Source organism: Salvelinus sp. IW2-2015, linkage group LG22 (genome assembly GCF_002910315.2).
Source record: "Salvelinus sp. IW2-2015 linkage group LG22, ASM291031v2, whole genome shotgun sequence".
Taxonomy (NCBI): domain Eukaryota; kingdom Metazoa; phylum Chordata; class Actinopteri; order Salmoniformes; family Salmonidae; genus Salvelinus; species Salvelinus sp. IW2-2015.
This window is the reverse complement of record NC_036862.1, coordinates 17,979,748-18,003,195: the sequence shown is the minus strand read 5'-3', so window position 1 is coordinate 18,003,195 and position 23,448 is coordinate 17,979,748. Positions and strand designations below refer to the sequence as shown.

Genomic DNA, 23,448 nt, shown 5'->3' with positions numbered 1-23,448 from the left:
CTAAATTTCGAGTCTCATTGCAACAGGTCTGAATACCTATCTAAAAAGGTATCTCTGTTTTTTATTTTCTCTCTACCCCTCTCTCTTTCACCCCCTCTCTTTCTCTTTCCCTGTCTCTTTCACCACTTCTCTTTCCCTGTCTCTTTGTGCATGCAATTTTGTCTGTGAAGAATTTCTAGCAAAGAGAGATTGACTTTTCAGAGTCGGTGAGAATGTCAGAGAAAAAGCTTGGCTCTTCACAAGAGAGCGAAAGGTCTTCTCTGCATGACTGGCATCTTTGTCAGTGTTCACATGGATTAGCACACCAAATATACCCAGCACACTAAATATAACCAGCACACCAAATATATTCTTGGCTGTACTGTCCTGTCATCGGACAACGTGGCTTAGGTTTAGACCTAGAACAATGCCCGGTCAGTCACTGGTCAAAATCTGTGGTCAATCATAGGGCTGTTGCGGTGACCGTATTACCGCCACACCGGAGGTCACGAGTCATGAAGGCAGTCAAATTCCACGTGACCATTTATTCATTCTCCAAGCTCTGATGCTGCTGATGGTCATTAGTAGCCTACCAAACTTGCTAACTGCTTGAAACTCAGCACTYTATTGTCCCTATAAACACCATGACATCAATGCAAATGTAAATGAAAATCTTCTCAAACACTTCATGAGAGCCCATGAGCTCATGTTGCACAACATTTCTATAGGCTATGAAATGTGCGCGTGAAAACAGAGTGATGCCCTCTATTAAAAAGAGGAGGATCCCATCATCTTTCTATAGGCTAGGTCTACTATATTTATTTCTCAACTTTCCTAATATTAAGTACATTGCTTATCTTTACAACAGGAGTATAGCCTACCTGGCTGGCATGAAAATGAACCACAGGAAAAACATCCTCCGTTCTCTATTTAAGTGTATAGATTACATGTATTTTTTCCCCTGCCCCTGTTTCGAGACAGGTGCATGATAATGGTCCATTCTAAATCAAAATGAATTTCACACGTATATGTAAAGAATATTAAAACAAGAATAGTCTGATGGGTGACAATATTAGCTTATCACTTGTGAATTACAGTTGAAGTCGGAAGTTTACATAAAAACTCAGTTTTCACACTGACATTTAATCCTAGTAAAAATTCCCTGTCTTACGTCAGTTAGGATCACCACTTTATTTTAAGAATGTGAAATGTCAGAATAATAGTAGAGAGAAGGATTTATTTCAGCTTTTATTTCTTTCATCACATTCCCAGTGGGTCAGAAGTTTACGTACATTCATTTTACACATACATGCATTTTTGGTAGCATTGCTTTTAAATTGTTTAACTTGGGTCAAAGGTTTCGGGTAGCCTTCCACAAGCTTCCCACAATAAGTTGGGTTAATTTTGTCCCATTCCTCCTGACAGAGCTGGTATAACTGTATCAGGTTTGTAGGCCTCCTTGCTCGCACAAACTTTTTCAGTTCTGYCCACACATTTTCTATAGGAATGAGGTCAGGGCTTTGTGATGGCAACTCCAATACCTTGACTTTGTTGTCCTAAAGCCATTTTGCCACAACTTTGGAATTATGTTTGGCCACATTGTCCATTTGGAAGACCCATTTGCGACCAAGCTTTAACTTCCTGACTGATGTCTTGAGATGTTGCTTCAATATATCTACATAATTGTCCTTCCTCATGATGCCATCTATTTTGTGAAGTGCACAAGTCCCTCCTGCAGCAAAGTACCCCCACAACATGATGCTGCCACCCCGTSCTTCACGGTTGGCATGGTGTTCTTCGGCTTGCAAGCATCCCCCTTTTTCCTCCAAACATAACGATGGTCATTATGGCCAAACAGCTCTATTTTTGTTTCACCAGACCAGAGGACATTTCTCCAGAAAGTACGGTCTTTGTCCCCATGTGCAGTTGCAAACTGTAGTCTGGCTTTTTTTATGGAGGTTTTGGAGCAGTGGCTTCTTCCTTGTTGAGCTGCTTTTCAGGTTATGTTGATATAGGACTCGTTTTATTGCGGATATAGATACTTTTGTACCTGTTTTCTCCAGCATCTTCACAAGGTCCTTTGCTGTTGTTCTGGGATTGATTTGCACTTTCGCATCCAAAGTACGTTAATCTCTAGGAGACAGAATGAGTCTCCTTCCTGAAGGGTATGACGGCTGCGTGGTCCCATGGTGTTTATACTTGCGTACTATTGTTTGTACAGATGAACATGGCACCTCCAGGCATTTTGAAATTGCTCCCAAGGTGAACCAGACTTGTGGAGGTCTACAACATTTTTTCTGAGGTCCTTGGCTGATTTCTTTTGATTTTCCCATGATGTTAAGCAAAGAGGCACTGAGTTTGAAGGTAGGCCTTGAAATACATCCACAGGTACACCTCCAATTGACTCAAATTATGTCAATTAGCCTTTCAGAAGCATCTAAAGCCATGATATCATTTTCTTGAATTTTTTTAGGGTGCATTATTGCCACACAAAGGGGATGCCGCCGGGAAATTCGAAGGCATTATCAAGTGTTTCTCAAATTGTGAATGAGAGACTGACGGAGTGTGTACAGCCTGCGCAAAAACAAAGCAGAGCTCATGCCTTTCAAGCAGCTTTAAAAAAAAAAGCATCATTAGAGTTGCATTATGCAGCCTTACAATGTATTAACCTCAAAATGAAACATATAGGAGTACCTATTTTTTTGTTAAAACAGAATAGCCGCATGTGCGCACTTCCTCAAATCGTTTGGAGAAAATATCCTTTCTACTTTATTCAGCTTTGTTCAATTGTTTTCTTCATACTATAAAATAATTCCACAGACTTCTAAGCAAATCTTGTTTGCTAAATTAACTAGCCCACAGCCATATGGTATAGCCAGATCAGGACAACTCAGAGTATGCTATTTTGTTCTTCTGAAATAGACTCAATTTTCTTCATATCATGTTTCTTTAGACCTGACTAAAATAAATAATGGATTTATTGTGAAGGTGTATATTACATGGATTTATTAGACTTTTTAAAATGTAGATGTTCCAAAGGTCTGCATCAGTGGCTTGTAGGCTGTGTGTGGAAGCCATGAAAGGATAAATGTGTTTGTTAACTAACGGTCAATTACCGTGAGCCCGACCAGTTATTTGCTTGACAATCACCGGCTGACGAAATTTGGTGACCGTCACAGCCCTAGTCAGGTAGCTGTGGTTGATTTTAAACACTTGTATATTTTGTAGTTCTTACAGCAGTATACAACTTTATTATTCTAACTACATTCCATCATTATATTATATTATAGTATAGAGTTAGAAGCATCCATGGAGGCCTGTGTGTGTGGTTTTAAAGCACAGTGAGTATCGAGTTTACTAGCCAGGGAAGATTCTAGTGATCCCCACAGCTTGATTGAGAAAAGAGAAACCCAGATTATCTGTGAGTAGACAGTAAGTAGCAAATCTCTCATTCATACTCCATTTGAAGGGAAGCTATTGTAGTCTAGTCTGTGCGAATAACAATAAATATGCTCTGTGTCTATTTTAGGTTCTCTGTGTCAGTTCTACCGCCCCATTGTCACGATTTGCCAAATACGGCACGCTACCATGCTGTTTGAAAGCAATCATTGGTTGGGTGCTTAAGATGGCATGTGAGGTGAACAAAAATATGTTAGGCTATCTGCATTCAGAGAACATTCAGTGAGATAGAGGTCATAGGGCTGTCACAATTATCATGTAATCGTGTAGCCGACTATTATGGACAATAACCATGATCTGAAATTTGTTTTCGTCATTACCATCTTAATGCATTCATTTTAGATGAAGGGGGATTCAACTTTATATTCAAGTAGATAAAGTTTACCCAATAGCAGTTTTTCATTTTTACATGAATTAGGTAAATCATTTTACGAGCAAATTGGAACGACCGGGAGGAGAAGATTCATTTCCAGAAGTTGCAAGCGGTCAAAAACCCTCTGTCTGAAAAGAGGACAAGGGATAGTTCAGAAATGTTTTCTTGACAAAAAATGTTTTTCTAAAAAAGTATTTCCACTAGAGGGACTATTCTTACCTTATTGTATTTTAGTAGAGCTCCTACTTTATGGTCTACCAAGGGTGTGCAGAAACAAGTCTCAAGACTAGAGTATTTTAAACAAATAGGCCCCCAGTAGCCTACTTCATTAAAAACCACAACTTGTTTTTCTGATCTGTTGATTTGGCTGTAGGATTCTTAATATTTTATCAATTCTATTAGGATATAAATATTAATCAGTAACATAGGCGTGTTTATGTAAGCCACATCCCGTTTGAGGAAGTCAGCCCCATGTAGTGAGCTCTGACCCCTCCTCCCAGTGTCTAAGCCTCTACCCCTGGGCCTGAGGACAGAGGAATGATCTCCATCCGAGCTCTGTTGAAACGTGAGGAGGTGAATCACAACTGAACAAGCCAGCACTGGGAACAGAACCTAGCAATAGAGCCACAGTGCAGCCACAGCTTACTGTACATACTACACTGATCTAGGACCAGTAATGGAGCGACGTAAAGTCCTCAATGGAAGCGGATCGTAAGCACACAGAGCGGGACAGAGCAGGGACCAAGCCATGCTGTACTTACTCTCTCTGGCTCAGGAAGACCCAGCTTTCCTCTCCAATGTGACTGCACTCATGAAGGTAACAGGGGACAACTCTAATATTAGCAATTGTGGAACAGTTGCTGCTGTCTCTGTCTATATTTAAATGTGATTTGGTATGTGTCAGTGTGTTTGGATGGTGTTAAAGGCTTGTGTCGGGTATTCATTGTTTCGTTGGTTATAACTGCATTAGCAAGAGAGAGCTACACAGACAAGTTTTTAAACTGTTAACGCAATTATTGTTTGTTGCTCCAGATTAGATGTGGAATTGGTAGGAAACAATGGGTTGTGTGTGTACGTGCGTGTCTGCCTGTATCTGCTTGAGTTGGTGTCTATGTGTGCATGGGCCTGTGCGTTCCTGCATGTGCTGAAGTTGGTGTGTTTTGTTGAGTTCATAGGCTGTTCATTTGCAGAGCAATTCACAATGGTGGCTTTCAGATTAACAGTGTATTTTTACGGTTTCAACCTGTTTTTAGACTTTGGAGATTTGGCTGGTTAGAGCATGTGAAATATGCTTAATGTGCTTGATATCCAATTGGTAGTTACAGTCTTGTCCTATCGCTGCAACTTCCGTGCGGACGAAAGGCGAAGGTCGAGAGCCATGCRTCCTCCGAAGCACAACCCTGCCAAGCCGAACTGCTTCTTGACACACTGCTGGCTTAACCAGGAAGCCAGCCGCACCAATGTGTCAGAGGAAACACCGTACAGCTGGTGACCTGAAGTCAGCGTGCATGCACACGGCCGCCACAAGGAGTCGCTAGAGCGTGATGGGACAAAGATATCCCAGCCAGCCAAACCCTCCCCTAACCCGGACAAAGCTGGGCCAATTGTGCGCTGCCTCATGGGTCTCCAGGTCGCGGCCAGCAGATCCAGGATCAAACCCGGAGCTGTAGTGATGCCTCTAGCACTGTGCTGCAGTGCCTTAGACCTCTGCGCCACTCGCGAGGCCAGAATAAAAGTTTTATATTAGGCCTGTTCTCCAAGTCTGTACTGTTGAATTAACAATGTTATGCTAAGATGACCTTGAATTGAATGATTAAATTCTCACAGAGAAACATACCATGAAACTGTTACGCTTCCTTTCATAGTGCATCCTATCCACACAACGTCAAACACACTCAGCTTCAAGACCTCTGCGTCTGTCGCTAAGAGATTGCCTTGACTCTAGAGTCGTGTTAGTTAGGAACCAAATGGACTGAAACAGGGAGGGATAACCTAGTCCAATAAGACGGGCTCATTTTACATTTCCATTGTAAGGAAACCAGTATGTACTTTTGTTATTTGAGTGAACTATCCTTTTTAATGAGCACAACCCAGGCCACAGTGAAAACTCCAACCTGAGGGTGTAAATTCTTGGAGGTCAGGGGTCATTCATCTTCTACTGTGTGGCTGTGAAGTCTGAGTTAAGCCAAGTCAACATCCTGCTGTGCCACTGTGTTCTGTCTTCTCAGACAGGGGCCCAGCCAAGGGGAGGAGACAGAGAGAGAGAGGGAGAGAAAGTGGGGAGACAGAGAGTGAGAGACCGTATGTCCATTTAACCTCACCTGGACAAACCTGGTCTTATGGCTATCATAGAAAGCATGCTGCAATATCATAAAAGCTACTAGTTGTATGGTGGTGTAGACTTGGTGCTTCCATGTTCTCCTGTAGTGCATTGTTTTGCATTTAGATATTGTGGGATGGATGATGGGCACAACACAATGTATAGGTTTGGAAATCTTTGTCATCTAGTCAGCTTCTAAAACGGGATCATACTTCACTTGCATCTTTCCTCGAAACTTGTCTCTGTTTTTTATTTGACATGTGGCTGTAAGACCAGCCTTACTGCCACTCAGAGAGACATCCAGGGGAAGGGGGCTGTTGTCTCATTAATAGAGGCATCATTAGTTTTGAATGCAAACCAGTTCGACCAGGGACAACAAGTTTCCTCTCAAACATAGTCAGTGATACAGGCTGCATCCCAAATGATATCCTATTTTACCCTATGGGACCTGGTCAAAAGCAGTGTACTGTATAGGGAATAGGGTATCATTTGAGACATGGACACCAGCACAGGATGCTGCTGGAGGGCTAGACTTCCATGTGGCTGTTTGAAGCTGCCGTTTTAATTAGCGCGAGCTAGTGACTAGCGCCACAGAAACCGCCGTGATTTTTCATCTGCCTCCCCGGAACTGTACATGATAAAAAAGCAAGAGGAAGAGAGAGATAGAGAAAAGAAGAAGAGGTCAATCTTCAATGTGGTTGTTTTCCCAGTGTTCGCTGCACTAAGGAGAGTGTGACGTTCTTTTATCCCTTGGGTTATGAGTTGTGAAGAATGCCTTTGTATCAGTGAGACTCTGAATTTGTTCTTGGTAACTCGGCGGCTGTCCTTGTTGCATGTCTACAGTGCAACATTTTAAGCAATACCAAAACATGTTCCAATCCAACGCCTGACAAGATGCCTACAATATGGGCATTTCCCACAGGGGTGTTGGTTGTTTTCTGGTCAGTGTATATACACTGAGTGTACAAAACATTAAGAACACTTGCTCTTTCCAGGACATAGACTGACCAGGTGAAAGCTATGATCCCTTATTGATGTCACTAAGTCCACTTCAATCAGTGAAGATGAAAGGGAGGAGACCGGTTAAAGAATCATTTTTAAACCTTGAGACATGGATTGTGTACGTGTGCCATTGAGGGTAAATGGGCAAGACAAAATATTTAAGTGCCTTTGAACGGGGTATGGTAGTAGGTGCTAGGCACACCGGTTGTGTCAAGAACTGCAACGGTGCTGTTTTTTTCATGCTCAACAGTTTTCCTTGTGTATCAAGAATGGTTCACCACCCAAAGAACATCCAGCCAACTTGACACAACTGCGGGAGGCATTGCAGTCAACATGGGCCAACATCTCTGTGGAACGCTTTTGACACCTTGTAGAGTCCATGCCCTGAGTAATTGACGCTGTTCTGAGGGCAAAAGGGGGAGTGCAACTCGATATTAGGAAGGTGTTCTTAATGTTTTGTATACTCAGTGTAATTTGACCATGCCATCAGAAAATATGTCATTGTAACCAGCTTTTCTCGCTTGGAAAAGGATGCAGAAGTGCAAAACAAGGACAGGAGAAAGAGGAACAGAAAAAAGGAGGAAGAAGGGCGAGAGACTGGTACAACCACAGATTCACATTGGAAAGAAGGCAAGAATGAGGAAGAGATGCTTTGATTCAAAGAATAGGCCTTGTCGTTAAATGTTAGGGAGAGTGGCACTGTGGGAAAGCTACTGACTTACTCAAAGAAAGAGGATGTTGATAGAGTGAGGGATAGTCCCGGTGTTCGGGGAATGCCTTAAAATCGCTGGCTAGAAATTAGTGTGCCTAAATGTACCAACGAGGAGCATCAATCACTTTCTGTAAGACGCCATTTATCCTCACTCCAGACTCTTTATCAAATCGGTCTCATGTCAAGCAATTACCCTAACATTTTACTGGGATGTAATCTCCTTTGACTTTCTTAACTGTACACTTCATTTACTCATTTGATCACTGCCACTCAGTTAGCTAAACAGGCTAAGTACATTCTGCTAATATGATAAGGAAAGCTAATGATGCTTAGAGAGCTCGCTGCGAGTGTGTGTTGTGCTGTCACATTTTGTCTGTCGATGAATTTAAATGGCGGTGGGAGGAAGAATGACTCAGTAAACAGTGCAGAACAACATGAAATAACCAGGAATGAGTCATGGCTAAATGGAACGTGGGTGGGTTAGTTGGTGGAAGTACTGCCATCTTTGAATTGTAACCAGTTTGACTATTGAGTAGTACTGTCAACCCGGACCTTGGCTTTTCTGGGTCTGTGGGTTCAAATCCCAGGTTGGCCATAGCAGGGATGGACCTTGTTGTACAGTATTTTACTTCTCATTAAGTATTTTCCTGTGGAGCAGACAGACTGTAGTGTAACTGTAAGGCTGGTTGTGGTTTAGACTTGTGACTGAGCTGATCCCTTGAGTCACGCTTTAGCAGATAAGGAAAGAGGCCCATTTGGAATAAGTCTTTAGCTTGGCTAGGAAATCCAGTCAGTGTTCCTCCTGTCAGCAAGCTGGATCTGCTACTACTTCAACGCTACTTCAACGCTGGAGYAACATCAAATTCAACTCTTCCATCTGAATAGGTCAGACATGAGAACATGCAGTATGTACAGTCATGGCCAAAAGTTTTGAGAATGACACAAATATACATTTTCACAAAGTCTGCTGCCTCAGTGTCTTTAGATATTTTTGTCAGATGTTACTATGGAATACTGAAGTATAATTACAAGCATTTCATTAGTGTCAAAGGCTTTTATTGACAATTACATGAAGTTCCGGATGCCCCAAACAATCGGAAAGAGGATTCATCAGAGAAAATGACTTTACCCCAGTCCTCAGCAGTCCAATCCCTGTACCTTTTTGCAGAATGTCAGTCTGTCCCTGATGTTTTTCCTGGAGAGAAGTGGCTTCTTTGCTGCCCTTCTTGACACCAGGCCATCCTCCAAAAGTCTTTGCCTCACTGTGCGTGCAGATGCACTCACACCTGCCTGCTGCCATTCCTGAGCAAGCTCTGTACTGGTGGTGCCCCGATCCCGCAGCTGAATCAACTTTAGGAGACGGTCCTGGCGCTTGCTGGACTTTCTTGGGCGCCCTGAAGCCTTCTTCACAACAATTGAACCGCTCTCCTTGAAGTTCTTGATTATCCGATAAATGTTGATTTAGGTTGATTTAGGTGCAATCTTACTAGCAGCAAATATCCTTGCCTGTGAAGCCCTTTTTGTGCAAAGCAATGATGACGGCACATGTTTCCTTGCAGGTAACCATGGTTGACAGAGGAAGAACAATGATTCCAAGCACCACCCTCCTTTTGAAGCTTCCAGTCTGTTATTCGAACTCAAATAAGCATGATAGAGTGATCTCCAGCCCTGTCCTCGTCAACACTCACACCTGTGTTAACGAGAGAATCACTGACATGATGTCAGCTGGTCCTTTTGTGGCAGGGCTGAAATGCAGTGGAAATGTTTTTTGGGATTCAGTTCATTTGCATGGCATCTTCATAACATTCTGGAGAATATGCAAATTGCCATCATACAAACTGAGGCAGCAGACTTTGTGAAAATTAATATTTGTGTCATTCTCAAAAYTTTTGGCCACGACTGTACACTAGGTAGGAATGTGAGTCAGAGGCGTGTTGTTTAATGAGGCCACTAAACATCTTTCATTGTCAGCACTACACCTCCGTGTTTACACAGGTCTGGAGACACTGGAGGGGTTTGGGGGTGGGACTCTGTAGAAGGGATGGGTTTGTTTATCTGTCTCAGCGAGGGAGACTTGGATTTGTTTGAATGGACTCCAATGAGCTTCACTGTCCTCCTAGAGCTATGCCTTTTCACACCTCCACAATGAGAGTAAGTAGCCCACTGATTTGCTGAATTTTATTTGCTGTACTGTAGATGATCAAAGTGAATTTTCATTGATTGATCGATTTAATAATTGATAGTTGTTGTTTTTTACTCTTGAACATGGTGAACTTTAAACAACAAAATAAACAAAAATATAAATGCAACATGCAACAATTTCAAAGATTTAGCTGAGTTACAGTTCATATAAGAAAACCAGGGGTCAGAATGAGTTTTTCCCCACAAAAGGGCTTTGTTACTGACAGAAATACTCCCCCCCCTTCTCCCATCTGACAATCCCGCAGGAGAAGAAGCCGGATGTGGAGGTCCTAAGCAGGCGTGCTTGTATGTGGTCTTCGGTTATGAGGCCGGTTGGACACACTGCCAAATTCTCAAAAACAATGTTGGAGGCGGCTTATGTTAGAACATTAAATTCTCTGACAACAGCTCTGATGGACATTCCTGCTGTCAGCATGCCAAATGCATGCTCCCTTGAGACATCTGTGGCATTGTGTTTTGTGACAAAACTGCACATTTTAGAGTGGCCTTTTTTTGTCCCCAGCACAAGTCGCACCTGTGTAATGATCATACTGTTTAATCTGCTTCTTGATATGCCACACCTGTCAGGTACATGGATTATCTTGACAAAGGATAAAAATGCTCACTAACAGAGATGTAAACGAATTTGTGTACAACATTTGAGTGGAATAAGCTTTTTGTGCGTATGGAACATTTCTGGGATTTTTTATTTAATCTCATGAAACATGGAACCAGCACTTTACATTTTTGGTTTACATTTTTGTTCAGTGTAGTATTAGGCCTACATAGTGTTGTGTGGATGCTGCCATGCTGGTTGTGGAACTCGAGGAAACTCTTGGAATTCTCTGTGTTATATAAATCGGTATCAAAGCACGAGACTAGCGGGTGCTAGACCATTAACAGCCATGTGTTTAATAGGTAGCGGATGTGAAGTAATATACTATGTTGTGATTGGAACCRGTCAGTAACTTAGATCTACACGGAGCGGAAGCTGCAGAATCAGAGTGAGACGTGTGGGCCAACTTGGAGATCCAATGAGTTGCCCTCTTCTCCCCTCCTTTCGCCTCCTCGGGTTCTGACTGTGCCACCAGGTTTTGGTATCGTGTGCTTTAAAGGTGCTTGGAAAACTCTAGTCCCACCTTGCCTCTGCCGTGCCTTTACCCTGGGGGAGCCRGCTAATGACATCTACAGAGACTGTTTAAGGCTCATAAACTGAGGGATTTGACCTTTTTAAAATCGCTCCGCCATTTCCTGGTTGTTGAAACTATAATAGTTTGCCTAATTTCAGTTTATATRACAAAATAAGATAGTATAATGTAGAGAATCATTGTACCATCTTACCCGCTGTGAAATAYATTTTCCATAACCAAAAATGTTGTTTCAGCTGTTTGAAGCAGGTGTACAAAACCGAAAGTAAAAGAAGCATAATTTAACATTTATTTATCTAGGCAAGTTAGTTAAGAACAAATTCTTATTTACAATGACAGCCTACCCCGGCCAAACCCGGACGACGCTGGGCAAATTGTGCGCCGCCCTATGGGACTCCCAATCACGGTCAGTTGTGATACAGCCTGGAATYGAACCAGGATCTGTAGTGRCGCCTCTAGCACTGAGATGCAGTGCATTAGACCGCTGCGCCACTCGGGAGCCCCCCAAAAAATGTACRAACGGGAAGCATAGAAATAGCGCACATTGAACAGATCTACTGCTTCTTAGACTTGCTTTCAAGTAGAAGAATAGATCTATAACTCACATTTCTATGTGGATTTGGTCAGGTCATCCAAAAAGTTACATATTGACACTTAAGTCTGTGGTGGCCTGGGACTTGAACATAAAAACACTTTAGGCACTGGGAGCTCTGCTTGCTAAACAAAAGAGGGTACTTTGTGCTCAAACAAGAGGAGTAGAGGTCCTCAAACGGTGCGTCAGAAGGCGAGGTGCTCAAACGGTGCGTCAGAAGGCGAGGTGCTCAAACGGTGCGTCAGATGGCGAGGTGCTCAAACGGTGCGTCAGAAGGCGAGGTGCTCAAACGGTGCCTCAGAAAGGCGAGTGGCTCCAAACGGTGCGTCAGAAGGCGAGGTGCTCAAACGGTGCTTCAGAAGGCGAGGTGCTCAAACGTAGCTCAGAAGGCGAGGTGCTCAAACGGTAGGTCAGAAGGCGAGGTGCTCAAACGGTGGTCAGAAGGGCGAGGTGCTCAAACGGTGCTCAGAAGGCGAGGTGCTAAACGTGCCTCAGAGGCGGGTGCTCAAGACGGTAGGTCAGAAGGCGAGGTGCTCAAACGGTAGCGTCAGAAGGCGAGTGCTCAAACGGTAGGTTCAAGAGGCGAGGTGCTCAAACGGAGCGTCAGAAGGCGAGGTGCTCCACTCTTGAAGGTCTTTAGACACTAGCTCTGCTTGCAAAAAGAGCGATTGGAAAAAACATTCTAGCAATTTGCTGGAGTTAGCAAAGTTCTGGCAACCAGTCACTGAACATAAGATCAGAAATTCACATAATGCGAAGATTGTGTCTGCGCTAATTTGACGCTGTCATGCTGATTCATGTACAGAGAAACACATGGGCATCTAGGCTCTTTGAACCTAGACAGACAGTAGGCCTACTATGTTCAGACAGTCTGTTTGGACACAGCGATTATGTTGACTCTCGGTTAACTTTCTAACAGCATCAAAAAGTAAACATGCCCACAGAGAGGTGGTGGGAATAGAGAGAACGTATAGTATGTTATCCAGATATTCTTTGCAGACCTCTGTTCAAATAGTATTTTCTTCCAAATATTTAAGCAGCTCTGTCTGGCACAATGGAACCAATGRAATGGTACCAAAAGTGCAAACCTGCCCGTATGGCACTCAGGCCGGGTCGATCAAATGCTCAAAGTATTTTAATTTTTTTTTAAATAAATTGCACCCGAGTCTGATTCTCTATAGYCCAGGGCCATGCACTGCCAGCCAGGTCCTGTTACATGGTATGAGAGAAAAGCTGCTGGATGCCATACAAACTTTAAAGCCCCAAGAATGCCTGCTGTCGGTATGCTCTGTTTCTTAGTAGACTACATTCTTAGCAAACAAAAATGCAGGGAACAAGAGAACATTTTCAGTTTTTCTCAGCTGTTGGTGTAGTCAGGCCTGCATTYTCTAGACCTAATTCACTAATCAGTGAATCCAGAAAGGGAAGGCATGGTGCCATTTCCAGATGAAAGTCAGTAAGATGTGGGTGTTGTGCATTGCAAATGGAGGCTCCACTGTTGTTRTGCTTTCCCCTCATATCTCTAGTGAACATATTGTAGCCCAGGGCTTGTTCTTCTAACCCTCTGTTAAGTGGCTAGCTCAGATTACAGGTTAAGGTAATGTAGGGTTTGGTGAGGACCCCACTTACCTAAATCACAGGGAATCACTGTCTGAGTGTGCATCAAAAAGAGCCTACCACCTGAAAACTTTAGTCATATGCTACATGTTTATTTTTCCTTCATTTAGCTAGGCAAGTCAGTTAAGAACACATTCTTATTTACAATGACAGCCTAGGAACAGTTGGTTAACTGCCTTGTTCAGGGGCAGGATGACAGATTTACAGGTTTGTCAGTTCGGGGATTTGATCTAGCAACCTTTTGGTTACTGGCCCAACGCTCTAACCACTAGGCTACCTGCCACAAGTATCCCTAGTTAGGTGTTACCTAGCTGGTTTTAGACCTTGGTATCAAATCTGACTGAGTAATGTGGTGCTGGTGCTATTTCCATGTGATCAAAACATCGCCTTTGTCTGAAAATACAAAACACAACTCATCTAGAATTTCTTTTTCTTTTTCTAATATTCTTTGTCTGTGTTTATCTGTCTGAGCACTGTATTCTACTGACTGCCTAATAACCTTTTCACAATACTTAGTCGAGCCGAGCTGTACTGAGCTGGCCCGGTTACCGGAACCGTGCTGGAAAGAACAATGTGAAAAGCCAAGTCCAAGTCCAAGTCGGCACAGTACAGTTGGTTCGACACAATAGAGTGAACATGTACTCGTGTCTCTGTAAGACCAGAGTCGCTGCGTCTGCAGCAAAGGGTTTACAGCAGGGGCCAGTTGAATTCTAGACGTTAAAGGTCACCCCAGAGGTCCCCTGGTGATGAGCAGCAATGGACTGCTGCAGAGGTGGGCCAGCACACCTCTTAGAATGACACCTGTTTCTACAATCACTGTGTTTGTGAGACCCCTGAGTAGAACCTCTAGACACTGGCAATGCACTGCCAGCTGTGATACATCTTGTTGTTTCAGGGGTGTACAGGCAGTCTATATGTCTGCTCATTGGGATCACGACACGGTCGTCAGTATAGTACCTATAGTTAACCTACTAACTTCCTGTGACCCAGTTAAAGGACACAATAACTATGAACACRCCAACATCCACAAACATGTCGGTTTTGTTTTGTTTGGTAGGCGTGTGATCTGTACTGCGTATAAGACAGGCTTGGTCTGGCCTAGCCATTGCTGGAGCTAGATCTGTCCCTGATAAGACCTGGTTCCTCCACAGAGGAAAGATGCCATCACTGGGGGAGGTGGGTTCTGGAGAGGGTCCTGTTTATCTCCACCCACCTCCAAATTGCTCATTTCCAGATTGGCATCAGTGGCAGCCACACACAGGAAATGAGATTTGGGGCGAGGGCGAGGAGGAGGACATATTTGCAGCTGAGGCTGGATGTAATCAGTTATTTTATGTTTCTCTGTCCACAGGAGAGGCAGAGGCTGGAGACCATCCTGAACCTGTGTGCCGAGTACAACAAGGGCGACGGGCCCTTGGGGGGTGAGGCAGAGGGGAGGATGGGCTTCCCTGGGGGCCTGGGACCGGGGGAGGGGGMGGCCAGGAGACCCTCTATGGACAGCTTGGCAGGGTCCAGCTCACTGCATCGTAGCATGGCCCATAGACAGCAGAGGGAGAGCGACGAGGAGAACCTCAAGGAGGAGTGCAGCAGTACAGAGAGCACCCATCAGGAGGTGAGGATGCCACTTCCTCCCCAGGCCCTCCACAATGGAGACCGATACCAGGTCAGACGTAGGGCCGTCTATTATCACTTTCATCATTTCTACTACTTACGATGAGAACTACAGGCATGMCGTTGAAATGACAACAGCATGAAAGCGCTTACTGCATGCATTTAATGTGGAAAATTGCTAGACATAGCCCGACCTTGAATTTTGACATGATTGATGGTTAAAAGGATGAAGATCACAACATTTGTTTGCCAAGCGACAGTGTTTAACAAGGAGGCATGTGATGTAAATAGTCCCTCCCTAACCTAATGTGTGTGTCTGTGTGTGCGTRCAACCGACTGAAACAGTTAACTACTGCAAATGGGCAATGCTCTTCACACTTATATGTGACAATGTGCCTGCCTCTTCTGTCTCTCCCCCCCTTCAGCATGAAGAGCAGTCTGTTTCTGGCGGCCCGGGGCGGACAGAGCTGGGTTACTTGGAGGACGAGAGAGTCAGAGTGCTGGCCCGAGTCGACGAGCTCAAATCACGAATTACAGAGCTGGAGCAACAGCTACAGGAGTCCAAGCAGGAGGTAAGAAAGTCCATCAGTTCAATTTCCAGATAGTAAGCTACTTCTAATACTAGAAATATATGTGGGGAAGCTGAAGGAAACGATATMCTGTGTGTGTGTTTGTTTGTGTGAGTGTGTGTGTGTGCATTCACATACATTTAGTAACACAAACAAGCAGAAAGTGATTGAATGAGTACTGGGTGGTGTCAAGTCACATGCACCGCTAGGTCTGCTGTCTGTCAGGGAGCTCTGTGATTGGAGCAGGGGGCCAGGGGGGCTCTTGTGTGACGGGTGTGTCCCGTTCCCAGGCGGAGATGGAGCGGGCCCTGCTGCAGGGGGAGAGGCAGGCGGAACTGGACCAGATAGAGGCAGAGACGGAGATCATCGGACAGCTGCAACACAAGCGCAACGAGCTAGAGAACGCCATCCAGAGGGAGAAAGACAAGGTCGGACCCTGGGGGAAAACACACACACACAGTATAATCTCCTGTACACAGTAAGCAGTCTTACCACTTGCACATTAGTTTTAGCTCCATTTTATAAACCTGTCATTCCAACGTTACTGTGTTGTATTTTAATGGAGAATCCAACAGAAAAAGTGCTTTTGTTAGTGAACTGTTTGTGTTGTCCTAGCACTCTGAGAGAGTCCTTATTGGAAAGACGGTGGGTATGCAGACAGGGAGGTGAGATTTGTGAGATCTCAACATCGTGTTGTTTAAACACCACAGACACAACCCAGCCTTCCTTTCCCTCCACTGGACTGTCTGTTATAGTTCCTGTTCAGGTGGATGGAACGTTACAGAACRTTCACGTAGAAATGTATCCTGTAGAACATATATACCATTTTCTGACGGATAGAAAAAGGATTCATGGCAGTTCTGTTCGTGATGTTTCTGCAGTGTTCCGAACRTTTCACATCACTGACTATACATCTTGTAAGCCTCAAAGGGACTGAACAGCCTTTCTGGTCTCTTGACATTCCTTAAAGGCATTGCCAAATCCTGGATGGCTTCCCAAGACCGTATCTAGTTGGTTTTGCCATCCCAAGGTAAATTCACCCAGCCATAGCAGTCGCTCTTCAACCCCCCCCCCAGCGAGGAATGCTCCATCCTTCCATCTGTTATATGCATTGATGTTTTACCTTAGAAGAGCTTTGGACGATGGCTCTTAGACTTAAGTATGGGTGTTTTTTCTTTATTTTGGTTCTTCGTTTTCCTTGGTGGTTTCTCTGTCTCTCTCCTCAGGGCTTTTTCTTCTGCTGCAGCTCGGCTCCACTAACCATCCTCCATTAACCTCTAATCCTCTCACTGCTTCACTCAGCAATTTCCTCTCCTCCTTTCCTCCACTGTCAGCCTGAAATCCATGTATGTTATTAGCACTTGTCTTATACGTGTCCCAAATGGCTCTATTCCCTATACAGTGAACTACTTTTGACCAGGGCTCATAGGGCTATGAAGGGAATAGGGTGCCATTTGGGACRTAGGTGTGAATCGATCCTTTAGGTTTCTACTTCGCTGAAGCTTTCGGGACAGGATGCTAATGGGTATGAGTGGCTGGCTACTAAAAGTATATCTGTGGGAGTCCTTTTAGGACTATTGTGTAGGCTACATTGCCCACCACATACAGTAGTTCATAACATTACAGAGGGCCTCTATCTGAAGGCTTTACACAACTGTATGTTGTTTTCACCTAGTCATGTCACTCCACGGATGTAGGCTTTATGTAGACACACTTAAACTGAGAATCTGAAAGGGGCCATTTTCTTGTCTTTCCTTAAGGCTTTAAAAAAAAAATGATCTTGTTATTTGTAGATTACTGACAATTTCGGAGAGTCTCTCTCTCTCGCTCTCACTTCCTGTGTTCAAGTTAGTACCTTGAGACCCTGTCGGTCTGTCTCAGCTAAAACTACAAATCAAAACAAAAGCTTCAACTAGAAAAACGACCTGTATTGTATTGTCCCCTTCTCTACTTTTATTGCCATTGGTCACAGACAGAGGTGGAGCCAGAGCAGGGTGACAGTTAGGCAGATTGGAGAAAAGGAGTGCCACTCAAACCCCAAAGCACCGCCCACACCCCTCTCCCACCATGTGACTTTAGATAATGCAGTAATGCTAAAAAGGTTCTTGGTCTGCAGAAGGTTTCCCTCTCYCTCGTGCATGGTCTACTCTACTGGTTGTACAGTGGTGACCCTCTATAGAGGTAGTTTACCAGGYGCTTTCACTACAATCACACCCAGGCTCTAACTCTCCTTATTCCACACATCCTCTCCTCTTCTTCAAAACATATTGGAGGAAAAGATCCAARGTTTTTCCCCTTTGACCTTCCATTGCGTTTCGAAGGAGACGAGGAGAGCAGACGCGGGGAATTGAGGAGAGCCTATTGCGAAAGAGCTCCATACTGTACCAGTGAAAGCTTTTATTCCCTCCAGGGGTTTTGATATCACAGCCTGGGTGCCAGTAGGGCAGTAGCCAGAGCACTAGTTACCCATGCTTACACCGCCTGTACTCACATGCTGCAATAACAACAAAGATCTGTTGTTATTGATCGTTCTGTAAGCTTTTAACCAGATGCCCAGAGGGTACCCAACCTGCTACCCTTCAGTTAACAGACGTTGACCTTCTGTAATTCATGCTTTAGCAGTGGGCCTTACTATGATCAACTGTTTTGTCTAATTTGGTATGAGCGAAACCCACAAAGTGCCTGGAAAATAACGGATTGGTATTTTCTGCTGTTTTATAATACAACAGTTTTAAAAACATTTCAAACACAATGGTAGCCAACCATGATAACTAAAGCAACACACTAATTAGTAACGATATGCTGCTCATGGTTCATTTTGGGAAGCCCGAAGAAGCAGGAATGTGACTTCTGATCATTCTAGCATGCCTACACATCCTGTTCAAAACTAACTGGACTGACCTAAAGTATTAATACCAAAGTCACATGAAAATCTGGATAGGCCAATAATAATAATAATTATTTAAAAAATTAAGTCACATGAAAATCTGGATRGGCCAATTATTATTATTATTATTATTATTTATTTATTTATTTTAAATTCAAGCCACATGAAAAAGAGAGGCACCACCCAAAGTGTTTTTTCACTGTGACGTGAAAAAACAACCACAGCTGAGCCAAAACAGAAACTATTTCATGTTTGATCAAATAGCAAAATCTCCTGTTCCATCGCAGACCAGTGTTATCATGAGCATCGAACCCTGCAGCTTGGAAATGTCTGGGAACAAGAAGTCTGTTCAGACCTGTTTGAGGCCTGGGTCGTGTTCTTTAGGCACCGAAAGGGGGGGGGGGGGAAACTGACTTAAACAAGGAGAATGTACCAGGACTTGTCCAAAAAGAAACGCACATTTTTGCTTTCCATTGCAATTTTTTTTTTACGTTTTCAGTGTTGTGCCCTGCAGTCCAGCACTTTTAAAGTTAGTCACTGGGGATTGAATTCACAGTATTATAAACTCCACAGATGCCCATGTCCCTCGTCCTCTGGCTTATCCACTGTTGTGACCTCTAACATCGGAAGCTTTTTGCATGGCGTGGATTTGAGCAAGTGTTTTTTTTTTGCTTTCTCTCTCTGTTGTCCCCCCCTTTCTCTCCTCCCTCCCACCCGGATGGTGTGTTCTCTTTCTAGGAGAGGGCAAATGTTGACGCAGAGCGCCGAGCCCTGGCGAGCCTCCAGGAGGGCTACAGTGAGCTGAAGAACCAGCTTCATAACTGCCCCGAGTCACTGAGGGAGCAGTTACACGAACAGCTCAAAAGGGTCAGTCGTCAATCCACCACCAAGACCACCACCCACAACCACCCCTGAGACCCAGAGACAGGCAGTGTCCCCCCAGCCCTTGTACCCCTCCACACACCCACCCATTTCCTCCACCCTCATCTCTGAGCTACGCCAATCCAACATTTTGAAGGGAAATTCCAGCAGAGCCACATCACAATTAGCGTATACTTACCTCCAGATTATTGAAGTACCCAGTAAGAGAATGACATTTTCAGGAAAAGCTGAAGTGGTGTACTGACGGATTTACAAGTGTAATGTCTACTGATCTCCCGGATAAAGTGCATAGAAGGCTGCACTTGACGGCCAAAGGAACGGAATTGGAAATCAAATTCTATGATGAACACTGAAAAATGTTCGTAACATCCAAGAAGATGGCATACAGAWTTAGGGTAGGTTTCCTGGACACAGATTAATCCTAGACCTGGACTAGAAAGTATGCTCAATGGAGATTCTACATGGACTAGACTAGGCTTAATCTGTGTCCGGGAAACCTGCCTTTAATGTTTATGCCAGATGCCAGTCGKTGATTGCTGCATAGTAGGCAAAACACTATCTTGGTATCATAAGACCTGGTGCATACCTCTTCAGATACTGTTACTGGGACCTTTACCCCTTTAGCCGGGACCTGTTGCACTCTGCACGTATGAAAATCCTGTCTTGTGCCCCTCGCCTACGTGCTAATGCCACAAGCTGCTGGAATTTCCCCTCTCCTCTCTCCGCCACAACGATGTGCTATGCCTCTGAGCAAACAGAAGGAGTGTCAAAATGGCTCCTAATGACTTTGGGGCGAGGTGCTGCATTGTGGTGATTTCTGGGTCGTATGTGCATTGCACGCGTTTCACACAGGAGTGTGTGTGCTGTCTGTCTGGTTGGTACAGTCTCTGCATCTGGAAGCATCCCTCTCTTCTTGATTTGTGATGGCTTATAACCCCTTAATAACTGCTTACTAATCTATTAATGTAGACACTTTCCACTCCCTGTCCTACTCTCTTTTCATATCTTTCCTCTGAATGGAAATGGGTTTGTTTTGTGTCTGAATAATGTTTTATATCGTCAGCTCTCTGAAAAGTCAGTCCATAGAAAATGTATCTTAAATAGTTAAAATGTATCAGCCAATTACATTTTGCACGTTAGCTCTATTCACTTTGCTGTCCTCTCCACGTAGAGTAGCATGACATATTGKCTGACTGACTTGACATGAGAACAATTGCTATACAATTTCCCTTCGTTACAGGACAGAAAGCAGATATAATACATTTTGTATACTTCTACATTTGCAAATGCCGCCTTGTACGTCTCATTGGGTCATGTTCATTAGGCAGCGAATGGAGGAAAATGGACTGAAACGGGGGGGTCCACCTGGACAAAAATAAACAAAACATTTTCCGTTGCGTACACTGATGAACACGACCCTGATTTGCTGTAGACATTCTTCAGAAGTGCGACAGAGGCCCTTGAGTGGCCTGCTCTCCAAACACAGAGGGCCTGAAGATGTCAGTGTTGACATGAGCCTTCACTCGTCAACGTCAGTAACGCTCTGATTAACTGACAGCAAGGGCAGGCCCTCGTCTTTCCCCCTGCAAAGCATAAGTCCTCACATCTCTGTGTGGGTTTCTTCGGCTTATGGTAAAGAATCAAAGGCATTCAGTTGGGTTCTCGCATGCAAATCAGCTATAAAATCCAGTATAGAAGATAGTACTGTATAAGTACTTTAGTATTACTACAGTAAAAGCACAGTATTACCTTTTGTAACATATAGATAGATAGTGCAGCAGAGAAGACTGCTTGTCACCATTCAATCAACCTACTGGGCTATAAAATCTTCCAACCAATTAGATTCGCATGAGGCAGTTTCCTCAAGATATGCATGTAATATTGATTGCTGTGTTGTTGCTGCTGTATACCACAACATCTTCATAATGTTATGGTGCTTCTCCATTGGTGGCATAGTTAAGAACCTAGGATACAATGAAGAGAGAGTCTAATGGCAAAGTTAACCCAAATAAGATAATATTCAAATCTATCAACGCATGATCAACGTAGTCATAGTGATAAACAGAACTCCACCAATCGTGTGATAGAACCTCCATGCAGTTTACTCTGCGTTTAAAAGGACTCAGCACAAGGACTTGAAGCACATTCATTCCGTGGCCTACCGCCCCTGGTTGTTCTGGCTTGGCTTGGGCCTTGACCGCCGTGGCTGAGGAGCATGGTCATTGGAGAGAGTCAAGGGGGAGGAGGGGGCTGGCCTGACCCTGTGGTGACCTTGTGGKGTGTGGTGGGGCTGTCTGTCTCTTGGGGTTGGTAGTTGTTGGTACTTTAGAACCCTTTTCACACTATCGTGCCAACCCATACCAGACTCTGCTTGCTCGGGTATTTTCTAAACACATTGTGCTTTCTATGATGAATGCGTGAACAGGCAGGCCAAATACAGCTCGGCTCGGCTTGGCTTGGCTCAGCAGTGTGAAAACTGTATATTATAGGAGGCTGAGGCCTGGTGTGGTTGTGACCCATTGTGATGGGCTCTGTGTGGGATTCGACAGGAGTGCGAGACCCTGGAGTCAGAGACAAAGCAGTTTGAGGACCTGGAGTTCCAGCAGCTGGAGAGGGAAAGCAGCCTGGAGGAGGAGAGGGAGACCATCAGCCAGCAGCTGCTGCAGGAAAGGGCTGAGTACCACACCAGCGTGGCCAAGAGGAAGGTAATGGACTGGACCACAATGGCTACTCCTATCTATTCTGGCAACCCTTCATCATATCTGGAGCTGTGAATATGAATGTCTGTCAGAGAAACTAGCTCATTTCTGATGATGGCCAAATGCCTTTACAGGTTGTGTGTAAATAGTATGATGATTCACATCAAGGATGGTGTTGGTGGGGATACCTGACAAAGACATGATACATGATCACTGCTTTGTTTTGAGTGTAGTGTRCACTACCATTCAAAAGTTTGGGGTCACTTAGAAATATCCTTGTTTTCCATGAAAACATACATGAAATGAGTTGCAAAATGAATAGGAAATATAGTCAAGACBTTGACAAGGTTATAAATAATGACKTTTAATTGAAAAAATAATTGTGTTCTTCAAACTTTGCTTTCGTCAAAGAATCCTCCATTTGCAGCAATTACAGCCTTGCAGATCTTTGGCATTCTAGTTGTCAATTTGTTGAGGTAATCTGAAGAGATTTCACCCCATGCTTCCTGAAGCACCTCCCACAAGTTGGATTGGCTTGATGGGCTCTTCTTACGTACCATACGGTCAAGCTGCTCCCACAACAGCTCAATAAGGTTGCGATCCGGTGACTGTGCTGGCCACTCCATTATAGACAGAATACCAGCTGACTGCTTCTTCCCTAAATAGTTCTTKCATAGTTTGGAGCTGTGCTTTGGGTCATTGTCCTGTTGTAGGAGGAAATTGGCTCCAATTAAGCTTCGTCCACAGGGTATGGCATGGCGTTGCAAAATGGAGTGACAGCCTTCCTTCTTCAAAATCCCTTTTACCCTGTACAAATCTCCCACTTTATTACCACCAAAGCACCCCTAGACCATCACATTGCCTCCACCATGCTTGACAGATGGCGTCAAGCACTCCTCCAGCATCTTTTCATTTTTTTCTGCGTCTCACGAATGTTCTTCTTTGTGATCCGAACAYCTCAAACTTAGATTTGTCTGTCCATAACACTTTTTTCCAATCTTCCTCTGTCCAGTGTCTGCATTCTTTTGCCCATCTTAATCTTTTTTTTTAATTGGCCAGTCTGAGATATGGCTTTTTCTTTGCAACTCTGCCTAGAAGGCCAGCATCCCGGAGTCACCTCTTCACTGTTGATGTTGAAACTGATGTTTTGCGGGTACTATTTAATGAAGCTGCCAGTTGAGGACTTGTGAGGCATCTGTTTCTCAAACTAGACAATCTAATGTACTTGTCCTCTTGCTCAGTTGTGCACCGGGGCCTCCCACTCCTTTTTCTATTCTGGTTAGAGACAGTTTGAGCTGTTCTGTGAAGGGAGTAGGACACAGCATTGTACGAGATCTTTAGTTTCTTGGCAATTTCTCGCATGGAATAGCCTTCATTTCTCAGAACAAGAATAGACTGACGAGTTCTTTGTTTCTGG

At 44.1% G+C, this 23,448-nt stretch overlaps 1 protein-coding gene across 1 annotated transcript in view; it reads left to right on the top strand.

Annotated features, from left to right (window-relative positions):
* LOC111949779 (pleckstrin homology-like domain family B member 1) overlaps window positions 1-23,448 on the top strand; it is an 85,137-nt gene that overhangs the window by 45,313 nt on the left and 16,376 nt on the right. The window contains 5 exon segments of the mRNA XM_070434098.1: window positions 14,735-15,046; window positions 15,420-15,566; window positions 15,854-15,991; window positions 19,189-19,317; window positions 21,882-22,037. Coding sequence (XP_070290199.1) covers window positions 14,735-15,046; window positions 15,420-15,566; window positions 15,854-15,991; window positions 19,189-19,317; window positions 21,882-22,037 — 882 coding nt within the window.